The 14,445-nt window shown below is 41.0% G+C and overlaps 1 protein-coding gene across 1 annotated transcript; it reads right to left on the bottom strand.

Moving 5' to 3' along the window:
* Positions 1 to 696: 696 nt before the first annotated feature.
* On the bottom strand, positions 697 to 14,180 carry LOC142310667 (uncharacterized). Its single transcript, XM_075348250.1, has 6 exons — positions 14,035 to 14,180; positions 7,069 to 7,248; positions 6,863 to 6,986; positions 6,276 to 6,343; positions 5,437 to 5,557; positions 697 to 3,363 (listed from the first exon to the last, which is right to left on the bottom strand). Exons 1-6 carry the CDS (start codon positions 14,110 to 14,112, stop codon positions 1,895 to 1,897), a joined length of 2,040 nt encoding a protein of 679 aa, XP_075204365.1. The 5' UTR covers positions 14,113 to 14,180; the 3' UTR covers positions 697 to 1,894.
* Positions 14,181 to 14,445: the final 265 nt, after the last annotated feature.

Below are 14,445 nucleotides of genomic sequence, written 5' to 3'. Positions count from 1 at the left end.
CACCTGTGATTTGCAATCACCTGAGTAACGTCACCATTGATCGTGCGGCTCACTTCAGTTACTGCCTAAACCAGTCATGTTCTAGGGCTGCTCGGTGTGACTTAAGATGTAACAGTGCTGGATGAGGAAAGGGACCTCATGTGGATTATGTCAGACCTGCAGGGGTGTTTTGGGGGTTAAAAAAGTGGTGAAAGAGTGTGCTTTTTGGTCTTTTAGTTCAAATAAAGGACTTTTTGGGTTTGTATTTATTTACTTCTACTTCCAGATTAGCAATGTGGGGGGTCTAATAGACACCTCCCCCTTAATAATCAAAGGTTTAGTGGCAGCTGTGGGCTACCATTAACTCCTTATTACCCCGATTGCCACTGTACCAGGGCAATCCGGAAGAGCCGGGTAAAGTACTGGGACTGTTCCATCTAATGGAAACGGCAATTCCGGGCGGCTGCAGGCTGATATTTTTAGGCTAGGGGGCATACAATAACCATGGTTCTCCCTAGCCTGAGAATACCAGGCCCCAGCTGTCAGGTTTATCTTGACTGGATATCAAAATTGGGGGGACCGCACGCTGTTTTTTTATTAAATAATTTATTTAAATAAATTAAGAAAACAGCCGCATGCGGTTCCTCATATTCTGATACCCAGCCAAGATAAAGCCTTGGCTGTAGGCAGCAGCCATGCACTTATCTGTGCTGGGTATCATAATATGGGGGGACCCCACGCCAATTTTTTTTATTTTACTGTATGATATAGACCTGCCCACTGGCGTCGGTGATTGGAAGCGTCAGACACGCTGTCACTCAGCGTGAGGGTGCGTCTGACTGCAACTAATCACAGATGCCGGTGGGCAGGGGAAGAAGTGCATATTCAATGAAGGTAATGAGCAGCCCGGGAAGTGAATGAGCGGCTGCGGGAGCACTGTGACTTGGTAAGAATGAATCACTAGCTTCTAACCACAAAGGATCAATCCCCTGCCGACCCTGAGTCAGTGGGGGATTGATCTGCCAGTCCTCCCATCACTAGTGAGAAACGCAGGGACAAAACACAAAAAAAAAAAAAAAAATTGGCTACACCTTCAAAAACACAGCCAAGAAAAGATGCACTGTGCAGACAGGAAGATAGAAATCTCAGACTTTGCTGGGGAAAGTAAATGCATGCTTTTGGGTGCATCTTTGTGACCACAAAGCACCAAAAAAGCACCAAAAACACAGTAAAAGATGCAACATGTGCGCATAGCCTAAGAGAATGCTCTCTCCTGTGTGTGATTTCTCACATGTTTAGCAGAATAGGATTTGTGAAACGTTTACCCCACTTTAAGCAGCAATATGGCTTCTCACCTGAGTGACTTTTCTGATGTTTAATAGATGTGATTTACGTGTAAAACATTTCCCACATTCTGAAGATAAATATGGCTACTCCCCTGCATGAATTCTCTGGTGTTTAACAAAGTATGCTCTCTGACTGAAAAGTTTCCCACATTCCAAACATGAATACTGTTTCTCTCCTGCGTGAATTCTCTGATGACCAACAAAATATGATTTTTGTTTAAAATATTTACCATATTCTGAACATGAATACGGCTTCTCCCCTGTGTGAATTCTCCTATGTATAACAAAAATAGATTTTGTGCCAAAACATTTTCCACATTCTAAACATGAATAAGGTTTCTCCTCTGTGTGGTTTCTTAGATGTATATCAAGAGCTAATCTCTTTTTAAAACATTTTTCACATTCGGAACATGAATATGGCTTCTCCCTTGTGTGTTTTCTTATGTGTACTACAAGATGTGATCAAATTGTGAAACATATGTCACATTCGAAACATGAATACAGCTTGTGTGACATTTCTGAGGTCTAATAAGATCTGTTTTACCTGTAAAAATTTTCCCACATGCTGGTCATGAATATGGCTCTTGCTCAGTGTGAATTCTCTGATGATTAACAAGATTTGTCCTCCGACTGAAACATTTCTCACATTCTGAACATGAATACGGTTTGTCTCCTGTGTGAATTCTCTGATGACTAACGAGATTTGATTTCTGTTTAAAATATTTACCACATTCTGAACATGAATATGGCTTCTCCCCTGTGTGTATTCTCTTATGTGTAAAAAGAACAGAATTACTGTGAAAACATTTTCCACATTCTGAACATGAATATGGCTTCTCCCCTGTGTGTATTCTCTTATGTGTAAAAAGAACAGAATTACTGTGAAAACATTTTCCACATTCTGAACATGAATATGGCTTCTCCCCTGTGTGTATTTTCTTATGTGTAACAAGAACAGATTTACTGCAAAAACATTGTCCACATTCTAAACATGAATATGGCTTCTCACCTGTGTGTTTTCTTTGATGTATAACAAGACTTAGTCTTCTTTTAAAACATTTTCCACATTCTAAACATGAATACGGCTTCTCGCCAGTGTGTATTCTCTGATGTACAACAAGATTTGATTTCTGTTTAAAATATTTACCACATTCTGAACATGAATATGGCATCTCCCCTGTGTGAATTTTCTTATGTCTGACAAGAACAGATTTACTGCTAAAACATGTTCCGCATTCGGAACATGAATACGGCTTCTCACCTGTATGTCTTCTTTGATGTATAATAAGATCTTGTCTTGTTTTAAAACATTCCTCACATTCTGAACATGAATACTGTTTTTCTCCCGTGTGAGTTCTCTGATGACTAACAAGATTTGACTTCTGTTTAAAATATTTACCACATTCTGAACATGAATAGGGCATCTCCCCTGTGTGAATTCTCTTATGTATAACTAAACCAGTCCTATTGTTAAAACATTTTCCACATTCTAAACATGAATAAGGTTTCTCCTCTGTGTGGGTTCTTAGATGAATAACAAAACCTAATCTTGTTTTAAAACATTTTTCACATTCAGAACATGAATATGGTTTCTCACTTGTGTGACTTTTCTGATGTCTAACAAGATCTGATTTAGTTGGAAAACATTTTCCACATTCTAAGCATGAATATGGCTTCTCACCTGTGTGTTTTCTTTGATGATTAACAAGGCTTAGTTTTCTTTTATAACATTTTTCACATTCAGAGCATGCATACACCTTCACCCCTGTGTGTATTCTCTGATGTACAACAAGACCTGCTTTGTTGTTATAACATTTTTTACATTCTGAACATGAAAATGGCTTATTTTCTTTTAGAGTTGCTGGATAATTCATAACCAGTCTGTGAATTTTACTTTGCTTTTCAGTCTGTGATGAATCAGAAGACGAGTGTAGATCTGGGACAACTACATGTACTTCATGTATATCTTGCAAGTTATCAGGATTTTCTGCCTTTAAATCAGACGTCAGATGTCCATCTGCGCTCCTATTACAGTCATCTGCCAAAAATGTAATCTGATTTAATTATATATTAAGAAAAAAAGGGTTAATGAGGATATTGCAGAATATAGAATGAAAAGAATATGCAATTTAATTGGAACAATTAGGGTTGAGAATCCACATTTCCCAGCTCTTTGTCTACTTGGAATAAATTAGTTGTTGTGGTGCAATCATTCTTTCATATATACATGTAATTTTCCCATAGCCTGGCATAGTCGAAGAGGGTAAGAAGATATTCAGCTCTTTTACCACCCTCCCGTATTTATGTCCACATATAATGTACACCACTGGCAAAGAATATTAATCAAATATAAATATTTTTAAACTGTCCTTGTTCTTGACCAAGAAATCCCAGTGTGTGGGATGGTAGAGGACTTGCCGGGTCATCAATGTTAATTCCCAGTCTAATATTGGGAATATATTATCCCTTATATAATGAGGAGTGATAATATTATCATTAATAAGCAGCACTGTGATCATGACACATAAATAATTATATATGTCAAATTAATTAGGGAAGCATGAAATAGACACTGAACAAAAATATAAACACAACTTGTTCTTGATCCCATTTTTCATGAGCTGAACTCTAAGATCTAAGACTTTTTCTATGTTCAACAGGCCTTTTTCTCAAATATTGTTCACAAATTTGACAAAATGTGTGCCTTAGGCTGGCCACAATAAAAGGCCACTCTAAAATGTTCAGTTTTCCAGTAACTGAAGGGGATTTGGAGGAGGAAGGGAGGGTCCGCAGCCTTGTGAGTTTTACATGTTCTAATCATAGCATTTCTGTATGCAAGGTGTCGATTCGTATTGAATTGATGATGCCCTACAACTTTGCAATTCACTTTTTTTTTTCTATCTCGTTCCGTTTTCGACATAAAAATGCTAACTCCGTTGTTTTCAACCAGGTGGCGCTATAAGTGGTTCCATTGCGTAGCGCATTGCTACTTTACTATACCTAGACACCACTTCTATGCCTATAGCTGTCGCCGTTCTCAAGTTAATGGCGGTGGACAGGATATGGATGGACACACTGTATACGCCTGTCCATACAATAACCCCACTGCCATGATGGGCTACTAACTTCACAGTGGTGACATCAGCAAATTGCTCACCCACACGACGCCATACACACAGTCTGCCTTCTGCCCTGTACAGTGAAAACCGGGATTCATCCATGAAGAGAAAACTCTCCACATTCCAGACACCATTGAATGTGACCACTTGCCCACTCAAGTTGATTACAACGACAAACTGCAGTCAGGTGGAGATCCCCCGATGAGGATGACGAGCAGCAGATCAGCTTTCCTGACACAATTTCTGACAGTTTGTGCAGAAATTCTTTGGTTTTGCACTGATTGTTGCAGCTGCTGTCCGGGTGACCGGCCTCAGACGCTCCTGGAGGTGAAGATGCTGGATGTGGAGGTCCTGAGCTGGTCTATTTACATGTGGTCTGCGGTTGTGACGCCGGTTGGATATTCTGCCAAATTCTCTGAGCACGCGTCGAGATGACTTCTGGTAGAGAAATGAACATTCAATGCACAGAAAACAGCTCTGGTGATATTCCTGCAGTCAGCAGCCAACTGCACGCTCCCTCAACAATTTCAACATCTGTGGCATTGTGATGTGTGATAAAACTGCACATTTTAGAGTGGCCTTTTCTAGTTGCCATTCTAAGACACACCTGTGTAATAATCATACTGGCCAGCCTCAGGCACACATGTGCATTCATCATGCTGGCCAGCCTCAGGCACACCTGTGCAATAATAAGGCATACCTGTGTAATAATCATGCTGCCCAATATATGATATGCCACACCTGTGAGGTGAATGGATTATCTCCACAAAGGAGAAACACTCACCAACACAGATTTACACAAATTTGTGAACAATATTTGAGCTATAAAGGTCTTTTGTACATAGGAAAAACAAAAGTGTTGTGTTTATATTTTTTGTGAATCTGGTGAAAGTGAAATCTGGTGAGAGATCCACTTTACCAAATTCAACATAAACCTGCTGCATCCAGTGGAAAGAGGAATATGTGATCTGCATTCAGTGGCCACTACTCACCGGAGCCGTCGTCTGTCGGAGTCTCCTTCTTACACTGCTCGTCACCGCTCACATATTTCTCCTCTTCTTCCATTATGTCTGTGGTAGGACAATGGTTCAGAACTTCATCCTGATTCACAAGCTGTGAAAGAAATGGGCTAAAAAATGACCGGATACCTTGAGACTCACATGGAATGAATAGATGACTAGAAAAGTTCATTAAAGGGTTATTCCCCCCCCAAAAAAAAAAGTTATCCCTGGTCCACTGTATATTGGTGTGGGCCCGACTGATCCAGAGATCCTGTGAATGTAGCTCTGCAGCCCCATCCTGAAAAGAGTGAATGTGCGCATGCTCGGCTCCTGCTCCATTCACTGTCTATGGGATTGATGTAAACAGCCGAGTGATGCACCTCCAAGTCCCACTGACAATAAATGAAGTGGAGGTTGAGCATGCGCACCATCGCTCTTTTCAGGAAGGGGCTGCAAAGCCACATTCTTGGGGTCACAGTGCCCCAATCATAGGATAAAACGAGAGACCAGTGGTCAAACCCCCAGTGATCAAGTCATTCCTTATTTCATGGACAGGGAATAACATGTTTTAGTAACATCCCTTTAATTATCAGGATGACTAAAGCTCACATTACAGCAAATAGCTGCACATCTGCCATATAAATCCAACCTGTCTGTTTCTTTTCCCAACATTTTCTACAGCCAGAGACATATGAGAAGATCCAGACCCCATGTATCTGTGGTTAGCTGCCTTCTCCGCCTTGTATAAATCATACAATAATGCTGGACGGCAGAACACGACCTGCACAACCTCCTACACATCAGATCCCTACAACCTCCTCCCCACCGACCTGATGATCCTGTGACCAGTCCTGAGCTCCGGGATGTGTCTCTGGCGTCGTCCTCTTACTGGCTCTTACTGTAGGAGACACAGAAGAAAATCAATTTGTTATACAGTAAGTAATTTACTATTTGCCACTTTGGGAAAATCAACACCATGATTGTAACAAATGTATTAATATGTTTTATCAGACGTTCTGCTCTGTTTTCGCCCCTTCCTATGACAGCCATGTCTTCTGATCACACACCGCTCCTGTCACTGATATGGAGGAGCCTGTGACCAGACACTCTGTATCCAGGACACGAGCGCAGGAGCGGTGCGCCACAATGAGGGAAGCGGAGACGTCTCATCATTGGCCGCAGCAGGGGCCATTGCTCCTGTACCCATGATTGACGGCAGAAGTCACACGTCCATCTATACTGTGCAGTATAGTGACAGGTAAGGGACACAGTGAAGGAATCAAAGGGGATTAGTAAGGTGAATATTACTTACTTTTTCATCTTTCTGAAAGTTTTTTCTTCAGTGGCTGGTCAACTTTTAAAGATTTCCCTAAAGAAACTAATCCCTTTAACAGATGTGTATATTTAGCCCTATTACCTGGTGATGTGCGGGGCTGGGGATCCTCCATCATGACGTCCTTGTACCGATCCTTGTGTCCTTCTAGATACTCCCACTCCTCCATGGAGAAATAGACGGTGACGTCCTGACACCGTATAGGAACCTGACACATACAATGATACCGTCATCCCCCGATCCCTTCATAGCGTTACTGTATAATGTCCCAGCATTCCCAGCAGTGTCACCTCTCCAGTCAGCAGCTCAATCATCTTGTAGGTGAGTTCTAGGATCTTCTGGTCATTGATGTCCTCATGTATCGGGGGGTGTGGTGGAGGCCCCGGGATTGGGCTCAGTGTTCCTCCCCATTCCTCAGACACCGGGGCCTGACAGCGATCACTAGAGGTCTTCTTCACCACCGTGTAATGCTGTGTATGGAGACACAGTAATAAATCTCACTACAGACATTTCTATAACTTCTCCAGTTACAATGCTGCATAAACGTTTATGAACCCCTCAGAATTTTCCATCTTTTTGCATAAACTAAATTTTTTACCTGCCATACAAATTTCTTCAAGAGAGGTTTCCGCGCTCTCCACCAAAGAGGTGGCTACAGCCCTACTGGAGTGGGCTGCTTAGGAGAATCATGACTCCCCACGGTGTACGAAAGTAAAATTCCTGATTAGACCCATCTGGCCAAAGACCTTTTTGATGCTGGACCCTGCAAAAGACTACAAAAGGGAGGTAGATCTCCGGAAATGCTTTGTTGCTTTTACGTAATGAAGAAGACATAATGTCTAGCGTGTGAAATTCCCCTTCTTTCTCATTCTTGAGGTTATCACAGAATGAAGCTAGTACAATTTCCTGACATCTATGAAATACTGAGACTACCTTAGGAAGGAAGTTTGGGTCAGGCCTAAAAATTACCTTATTCGAAAACATTTTTGTAAAGGGTTGATTTACAGACAAAGCCTGTAGCTCCCCTATTCTTCTGGCTGATGTGAGGGCAACTAAAAGAGCAGTCTTAATGGTCAGAACCCTGACAGTGCATATTAACAATGGCTCGAATGGGGCTCTAGACAGGGCCTTCAAAACTCGGTTAAGATCCCAAGGGGATGTCTGAGTTTGAGGTACCGTAGTACTGCAGACAGACTCACTGCTTTAATAAACCTCACTACCCAAGGGTGATCTGCTATCTAACAATGGAAGAGAACCCCTATGGCTGAAATGTGGACTTTAGGTTAAGACTTTTTTCTAGCCTCTTCTGTAGATATTCCAAAATAACTGACCAGGGAATTGGATTATTTTCAAGAAGATTTAACCCTGAAACATCTAAAAATTTCCTCCACACCTTAGCTTAAATGTTAGTAGTTATTTTCTTCTTGGAGTCCATCAAAGGGGAGATAAGACACTCTGTAAATTCCATGGCCACTAGGAGCGTCTGACCGCCACCCTGAGACAGTAATGGTGTTTCTGATATATTGGAACATTGTTATAGGCATCTCAAAGAACTATGGTTGACATAAAATAATCCAAAAATAGAAGATTTACCGCCGAGCCAATTGTTTCCATTTTGAAATGTTTTGTTACTATAAATCGGATTTAGATTTATTATCGTCCTGACAGAGAAGTCCCGTTTTCTTATTAAGAAAAGAGGGCGCTAAAACCCCCTTCAAACATTATGTCCTGCATAGATTTATGTTCTTTACTTTCTTACACCCTCATTCTTGCCCTTATAGCTTTGACGAGTTTTCCCGTATCCAGCATGGGAAAACAAGGCTGGCTTCCACCATCATCCGAGAAGGACGAGGATGATGACGCATGAGAGTACACTCCTCCTAGTTCCCAGCCTTCAATCTCTTCCTCAGACTAATATCCACTGTAGCCTCTTGCATCCCTGAAGATATACCTGGACCTTTGAACTCCTTGAATGATTTTTTAATCTCAACCCTCATTGGAGACCTTACAATTTTCATAAGGGACAGAGATTCCTGGCATAATTATTTTTATTGTATGCCGCAGCCAGTTTTACTCTAATAGTGATCATTCTTTATGTTTGCACCTGGACTGTTCCTTCCTAGGTCTGTCCTATGATAATACAGAAATAAAGCACAGATATCAAACAGACGTTGATATCTGTGTCGGAAACCCCTGGGCTCATCCCTCCAGATGCGGTAAATAAGGCCGGTAGTGCCGTCTCTTTTGCTGGCTCTGTAGGCTGGTTGCTATCTTGCATCAGGACTAATTACTCAGCACACACCATTCCGGGATTTATACCCTTTTTCTTCCAAAGTGATGTCACTTGTGCCCCGGAAACGGGGCCTTCTCGGGGAGACGAAACACTTTTACAGGCCGTGATCCCCTCCGGATACTGACAAGAGGTTCCCCAGAAGACACAAAGCCATACTAGGCTGTGCTCTTCTTTCCAGATGTCACCAGGAGTGACCACCGGGGAGACACCTCGTCATTTTAGGCTGTGTTCCCCTCCGGATACTGACTGAGGTTGCCCCAGAAGACACTAAGCCATACCAGATGTCACCAGGAATGACTACCGGGGGGAGTCATTGAGCCATTTCATGCCATGCTACACTCCCCCCTCTGGAGATGGCCCACAGACACAGATAGCAAATTTCTTCCCCGACAGAGGCCGGGTAATTATAGGTCTCCCTGAAGGATTGGAAACCACTGAAGTGTATAGGGAGGTTCCGCCTTTTAAAGCTGTAAGTTTTCTGCCCTTGGAGAAGATTCTGCTTTTCCTTGGTGCTGTTGTGGGGAAGGGAAAATACTCGATTTTGTATTTTATTTATTTATTTTAAATGACGAAAATTGGTGGAGGAAAGTTGAACTAGATGGACCAGGGTCTTTTCAACCTATTAAACCGACAAGAAAAAAAGCCAAAATCCAATAAAATATATATTCCTTTATTAATAATATAATTAAAACAACAGTTTATATGCAAGGTTAATGATGACAGGAGGAACCCACAACACAGTACAATTGTATGAAATATAAATAGGAAATGTAATTACATGAAAAGGCCACCAGATGGCAGCAAGAGCCCAAAGCAGGCGCGCACACATGGAAAACTGCCACAGAATAAATAAATATACATATATAAAGTGCAAATGCTATAAATTATACAGAAAGTGCACAACAGTAATAATAAAGTGTATAATAGTGAAAAGTGCACTATAGTTGATAATACTATGGCAGATAATTCCATGTGAGGTCACATGCAAGGGGCATCAAGGTAACCACCTGGGGTAAATCCACAATGTTTAGTCAAAATTGGACTATATAAAAGTGCAATGTGCAAGCAAACAAATGTAAATACATTTAATTAAATGGATATACCTGAAGCCATGTGGACCGTGACATACCTGACAAAGGTACGCCGAAACATGTGTAGGGTTGGTTGGAGGCTCCCTATACACGGTCCACAGTATTATCAACTATAGTGCACTTTTCACTATTATACACTTTATTATTACTGTTGTGCACTTTATGTATAATTTATAGCATTTGCACTTTATATATGTATATTTATTTATTCTGTGGCAGTTTTCAATGTGTGCACGCCTGCCATCTGGTGGCCTTTTCATGTAATTACATTTCCTATTTATATTTCATACAATTGTACTGTGTTGTGGGTTCCTCCTGTCATCATTAACCTTGCATATAAACTGTTGTTTCAATTATATTATTAATAAAGGAATATATATTTTATTGGATTTTGGCTGTTTTTCTTGTCGGTTTAATATTTATATGAATAGCCTATTTATTGGAGTTGGGGTGTATTTAATATATTTATATATAGTGACAGTTTTAAATACACTATATTATACCCCCCACCTTGGCATTAATCTGTCTATCTTTTCAACCTATGTAACTAAGTAACTATAGAAAATCATACATTATTGCATGTATAAGAGGCAAGAATAAGTGAACCTTTAAAATTAGCAAATAATTTGACAGTGAAATTACAATCTGGTGTTATCAAATCAATAGAGTGACAGTTTTTATTTAAAGAGCAGGGATCTATCAAAGTCTGACCTTAACAACACGTTTGTGATAATGTATTACGGCACAAACAAAAATGATTTCCGAGGACCTCAAAAGAGTTGTTTAATCTCTTCAGGATTGAAAAGGTCATAAAACTATTGAGAAAGCGTTTGGACTCCACTAGTCCACAGTAGATAAATTGTGTAGAAATATAGAGAGGATTCAAGACCAACAAAAAGCAAGGTGTATAATAATCCACGAGGTCTCAAAGGAACCCAAGGTAACTTCAAAGCATCTACAGTGCTGGCCAAAAGTATTGGCACCCCTGCAATTCTGTCAGAGAATACTCAGTTTCTTCCTGAAAATGATTGCAATCACAAATTCTTTGGTATTATTATCTCCATTTAATTTGTCTTCAATGAAAAAAGAAAAAAAAAAAATTGGATATAATTCCACACCAAACATAAAAAAGGGGCTGGACAAAAGTATTGGCACGGTTTGAAAAATCATGTGATGCTTCTGTAATTTGTGTAATTAACAGCCCCTGTAACTTACCTGTGGCACCTAACAGGTGTTGGCAATAACTAAATCACACTTGCAGACAGCTGACATGGATTAAAGTTGACTCAGCCTCTGTCCTGTGTCCTTGTGTGCACCACATTGAGCATGGAGAAAAGAAAGAAGACCAAAGAACTGTCTGTGGACTTGAGAATCCAAATTGTGAGGAAGCATGAGCAATCTCAAGGCTACAAGTCCATCTCCAAAGACCTGAAAGTTCCTGTGTCTACGGTGCGCAGTGTCATCAAGAAGTGTAAAGCCCATGGCACTGTGGCTAACCTCCCTAGATGTGGAAGGAAAAGAAAAATTGACGAGAGATTTCGACGCAAGATTGTGCGGATGGTGGATAAAGAACCTCGACTAATATGCAAACAAGTTCAAGCTGCCCTGCAGTCCGAGGGTACAACAGTGTCACCCGTACTATCCGTCGGAGTTTGAATGAAAAGGGACTGTATGGTAGGATACCCAGGAAGACCCCACTTCTTACCCCGAGACATAAAAAAGCCAGGCTGGAGTTTGCCAAAACTTACCTGAGAAAGCCTAAAACGTTTTGGAAGAATGTTCTCTGGTCAGATGACACAAAAGTAGAGCTTTTTGGGAAAAGCCATCAACATAGAGTTTACAGGAAGAAAAAGAGGCATTCAAAGAAAAGAACATGGTCTCTACAGTCAAACATGGTGGAGGTTCCATGATGTTTTGGGGTTGCTTTGCTGCCTCTGGCACTGGACCATGTGCATGGCATTATGAAGTCTGAAGACTACCAACAAATTTTGCAGCATAATGTAGGGCCCAGTGTGAGAAAGCTGGGTCTCCCTCAGAGGTCATGGGTCTTCCAGCAGGACAACGACCCAAAACACACTACAAAAAGCACTAGAAAATGGTTTGAGAGAAAGCACTGGAGACTACTAAAGTGGCCAGCAAGGAGTCCAGACCTGAACCCCATAGAACACCTGTGGAGAGATCTCACAATGGCAGTTTGGAGAAGGCCCCTTCAAAGCTCAGGGACCTGGAGCAGTTTGCCAAAGAAGAATGGTCTAAAATTCCAGCAGAGCATTGTAAGAAACTCATTGATGGAACCGGAAGCGGTTGTGCGCAGTCATTTTAGCTAAAGGCTGTGCAACCAAGTATTAGGCTAAGGGTGCCAATACTTTTGTCTGGCCCATTTTTGGAGTTTTGTGTGAAATGATCAATGATTTGATTTTTGTTTCATTCTCTTTTGTGTTTTTTCATTGCAAGCAAAATAAATGGAGATAATAATACCAAAGAATTTGTGATTGCCATCATTTTCAGGAAGAAACTGAGTATTATCTGACAGAATTGCAGGGGTGCCAATACTTTTGGCCAGCACTGGAAATGCCTCTCACACATTAGATAATGATAAAGTTCATGCATCCACCATCAGATAACATTGAAAAATAATGGTGTGCATAGCAAGATTGTAAGGAGAAAGCCACCGCTCTGCAAAAGTAACATTGCTGCCGGTCTGTAGTTTGCTAAAGATCACCTGGACAAACCAAAAGGATACTGAAATAATGTCTTCTGGACGGCTAAGACTAAGGCTTCTTTCACATGTCCATGATTCCGGTACTTGTAGTGTGCAATTTTACAAGTACTGGAGACACGGTCACACATAGATTAATTAAATCAATGGTTCTTCCCACACGTCAATGTTTTCACAAGGATCGTGTGTCCGTGTGATCCACACGGCAACATGTCTGTTTTTGTCCGGCAGCACAGGTGTCACAGTGATGTGATCCATGTGACTTTAGTGTGACCTGTTCTGGAGAAAACACGTGTCATATAAAAATCAAGAATTTTTAGATTCCCTGTCTCTGATGCTGCTGTCTCTGCCTCTGTTATTGCTTCCAGTCCGCTCATTATGCTCATGCATATTCACTGTACTCACTGCGAACCGAAGTAACAGCAGCGCCGGGGACAGGTAAGTATACCAGCTCATGCTGTCTGTGTACTATATGGATGTCACACCACTAGCATCCAGAAAACACACACAAAGACACATGCACATACATATCCTTGTCCTTACCTATTGTACCATCACCCATTCCCTATAGACTGTGAGCCCTCACGGGCAGGGTCCTCTCTCCTCCTATACCAGTCTGTTATGTACTTTTGATGATTGTTGTACGTATACCCTCTTTCACTGTAAAGCGCCATGGAAAAAATGGCGCTATAAAAATAAATAATAATAATAATAATACATTTGCACCTACACCATGGACCGTGCAAACTATTTGTGTTTTGCACGGATGTGTGAAGGAGGATTAAAATAGAGATTTGTGGTTTATATGAGAAACATTATGTCTAGAGAAAGAAAATGCTGCATTAGGATAAAACCCTCCTCCCATCTGTGACACACGGTGGCGGTAGTATCATGGCTTTATCACTCACAGACACGTCACACTGGATCATTCTCATCTAAAAAATGATGAAGTGAAATATCTTTTGACTCATTTGTTTGATTTGGGATTTTATCTACTTTTAGGACTCGTGTGAAAGTGTAATATAGTTTTACGTCACATTTATGTAGAAATATGGCAAATTCTGAAGGGTTCACAAACTTTCAGGTACCACTGAATGTCCATCTCTTATTCCCATAGATAATGATGTAATGTGACGTCACCAGAACCTCTCACCTCTCCAGTAATCCGGAAGAGGATCTCCAGGGTGAGGTTTATTAACCTCTCCACCATCTTGTCTCTGTCCTTATTCATCCTCGATGGGTCAATCAGGAAAATTATGTTATCAAGAAGATCTTCACTGAGAGGATCCTAGCTTGTTGGAATCTGAAAGGAAAGAAGATGAGCCGGAGTAAAATCATCCAAAATATCATGGAAAAATACAATTACTAAGCATAAGAAAGGAAAACATGTTATTCACATCCTGGGAAGGAGTCCTCACGTGAGCTCCTTCCAAACATGGCAGATGACAGCTGTATTTAACAGCCAACATTTGTTTCTAGGAGCCGCCATTTAAATGTAACGCATCAGCTGCCATCGGACATTATACAGTAACACATAATTAAACGCATACCAAGAGCACTGAGG

This window comes from Anomaloglossus baeobatrachus, chromosome 5 (assembly GCF_048569485.1).
Source record: "Anomaloglossus baeobatrachus isolate aAnoBae1 chromosome 5, aAnoBae1.hap1, whole genome shotgun sequence".
Taxonomy (NCBI): Eukaryota; Metazoa; Chordata; class Amphibia; order Anura; family Aromobatidae; genus Anomaloglossus; species Anomaloglossus baeobatrachus.
Note: the sequence above shows the minus strand (reverse complement) of the source record. Positions and strands in the feature narration are given on the sequence as shown.

Bases quoted from the DNA above. Each gene is read 5' to 3' on its own strand.
- LOC142310667 (XM_075348250.1), bottom strand. From the start codon at position 14,112: ATGAATAAGGACAGAGACAAGATGGTGGAGAGGTTAATAAACCTCACC. The intron at 5,558-6,275 runs GTCGGTGGGGAG...TTTCTTTCACAG, and splicing joins ACTGGTCACAGGATCATCAG to CTTGTGAATCAGGATGAAGT. The intron at 3,364-5,436 runs GTGAGTAGTGGC...CATTTTTGGCAG, and splicing joins TCCGACAGACGACGGCTCCG to ATGACTGTAATAGGAGCGCA.